At 34.3% G+C, this 2,912-nt stretch overlaps 1 protein-coding gene across 1 annotated transcript; it reads right to left on the bottom strand.

Moving 5' to 3' along the window:
* Positions 1-916: 916 nt before the first annotated feature.
* LOC139782586 (uncharacterized) lies at positions 917-1,762 on the bottom strand. Its single transcript, XM_071721605.1, has one exon. The coding sequence runs from the start codon at positions 1,760-1,762 to the stop codon at positions 917-919; it is 846 nt and encodes a 281-aa protein (XP_071577706.1).
* Positions 1,763-2,912: the final 1,150 nt, after the last annotated feature.

A 2,912-nucleotide genomic window follows, 5' to 3' on the forward strand; every position in this document is an offset into this window, starting at 1 on the left:
CGGACTCACATAAGCGGTCGATGAAACAAGGAACTAGGGTGAATTCCTTCCATCGTCTCACAAAGCGTGTGTTCGTCGCGAAGGATAACAGACGACTGAGACAATACCCGCATCGCAAGGGCACAATAACCAATGATCATTGTTATTAACAGAACGTTTAAGACAACCGATTCAAGATATCAAAATAGGCATCGTTTAGTAGTTCCGTGTCCTTATTTAAATTTATACCATTAGTTTGTTCTTTAATATGTATCATTTCTGCGGTTAATCTCTTTTTGTAATTATGCTCAATTTCTAAGATGCGTGCATTTTCCCAGTCAAATGAATGATTGAATTTTGTGGTATGTTCTGATACAACAGAATGTTTGGACTCGTCTAATCTTATATTGCTTTTATGTTCTTTTAATCTGGTTTGTAATTGCCTCTTAGTCTGACCGACGTAAGAGGCATCACAATTTTTACAACAGATTTTGTAAATTACGTCATTCTTGGAAAAATGGGCGTTCTTATCCTTATGGACCTTAATGATGCTACCAAGATTGTTAAGAGTGCGGTATCCCACAGAATTTTCAGATTTATCGACTGCTGAGGCGATGATTTCCGAAGTATGTTTTAAATACGGCATAACAATAAAACTTTTTGTTTGCTGTGCACATTCGGAATCATTACCCGTATTATTATTCTTTATGGACTGAAGTTTCCTCAGTCTTTTATTAATATGCAAGAATATTAGATCGATGGGATATCCATTTCCAAGCAATACATTGATGACAAAATTTAAATTTTTATTATAAAAGCTGGGATGTGATAACCTGATTGATCTGTCCACTAGGCTGTAGATTGTTCCTATTTTGTGTTGAATAGGATGATTCGAAAGGAAGGACAATAGCCTACCAGAAAAAGTTTCTTTGTGGTATCAATCTGTTATAATCGTGTCTCCCCTTACAATCAACATCAAGTCCAGAAAGCTAAGACGGCCATTATTTTCGTACTCTATTGTAAATTTAAGTCTATCATGATAACTGTTAAAGTGATCCAGAACATCCTGAACGTTATCCTTAGGAATCTTCATAATAATATCATCCACATAGCGCTTGTAAAACGATAGATGGATGTCCAATGCGCCCAAAACTCTTTCCTCCAAATCCTCCATAACAATGTCAGCCACTGTCGGGGATAAAGGGGAGCCCATTGGAGATCCAAATGTCTGCTTATAGGTGACACCGTTAAACGTGAAAAAGGTGGAAGCCAGTACAAATTTGACTGCCGTAATAAATTCAGCACGAGATAACCTTGTTTTTGTTTTTATAAACTTCCATCTCTTTTTTAAACCCTCCACGACCAACTCAGATGGAACATTCGTAAATAATGATACCGCGTCCAGTGAGATCAGAATCTCCGACTTCTGCACTTTTATTTTCAATAGGTCAGTACATAATTCAAAACTGTTGTTGACGTGGCTCTTTGGTTTTGGTAAACTATCAGCTAAAATTTCTTGCAGAAAAGCTGCAAGATTATACAGAGCCGTGTTAACAGAAGAGACTATTATTCTAAAAGGAACGTTTTTTTTGTGAATCTTTGGAAGACCATAAGCTTTTGGAAGTGTAGAATCGCTGGAATGTAGGAAAAAATATTGTTTCTTAGAAATATATTCCTTCTGTAGCCACTTTTTAATCAAGGCATTTAGTTCCCTTTCCATTTTGGCGGATGGATTTCTTTTGACCACTTCATAGGTATCTTTGTCACTTAGTAACATTTCCATTTTTTGAATATATTCATTTTTGTCTAATGCTACCGTGACATTACCTTTATCGGCTCTTGTAAAAATAACATCCGGTTTGTTTCTTTGAAATTGGCACGCGGAATTGTACCTCGCAATGAGACTACGTTCAATCGGTGTGGTGAGTGGTCTTTTTTGTAGTAACTTGGAAAATTGAGGGATCGCCACATTACGCATTCTGATTTGGTTGTCAATTGTGTATTTGCTACCGTTGCTTTCAAGATCTTTAATGAACTCGTGTATGGCTTTTTTCTTATTAATAGAGAATGGTAAACTAAATTTATCTCCGAGTTGTAACAAGGATGAAACTTCGGTGGGAATATTAACATTAGAAAAATTCAAGAACCATTTGTCGTTAGTGTAATCAAGCGGATTAGTATTTTTGGTGTTCAAAAATTGGAGTGGTTTAATAGAGACATTAATGTCAGAAACAGAATCAGAATGTGCAAATTTAATATTATTGATTTCCTCCCCTCCAAGTTCCGTACCTTTACACGAAAACTCTATGGGCTTGATTCTTTTATAGAAATTAATTTTCTTGGATTCCAACAACCAATCAAGTTTCTTTTTATGTAAAGATGTTAATTTATATTTAAAGTTGTCAAACGCTTTAGTGTGATGCGAAATAATCGGTTGCCAAATATTTAAAGGTAAGCAATCATAAAGGAAACGTGAACTATACAACAACTTCCTCTTAAGGTCATCCAAACATCTATGTAAATCAAAAATTTCAATTTTTTAAAAATCCGTCTTGAAAAATAGTAATCATTAATAGTATCATTTTCATCTATTATTTTTTATTATTAATTACATACACATATTCCGTTTATAATATTCCTTTATTTTTTTTAGGACTCCGACGAGGAATGAGACGCGGGCGAGCGCGCGCGCGCTGGTATTCCCAGCGGGGCTGCCCCTGGGGACGAGGCCGTTATATAATAAAAAATTATTATATGAATTAAAAAAATAAAAAAAATAAAACTAATGTATTGTAATGTATTGTTAATGTATTGTAATTTTATGTTTTAAACTTAAAAAATTTGTTTATGCATTTGCTTTCTAATTTCTTTTATGTACCTATTTAACTTTTTGATTTTTTAAAAATCTTATTTATAAGAAACATATGTCTGTA

This window comes from Temnothorax nylanderi, unplaced genomic scaffold (assembly GCF_030848795.1).
Source record: "Temnothorax nylanderi isolate EJ_2023f unplaced genomic scaffold, tnyl_v1.0 TNYL_tig0426_pilon, whole genome shotgun sequence".
NCBI lineage: Eukaryota > Metazoa > Arthropoda > Insecta > Hymenoptera > Formicidae > Temnothorax > Temnothorax nylanderi.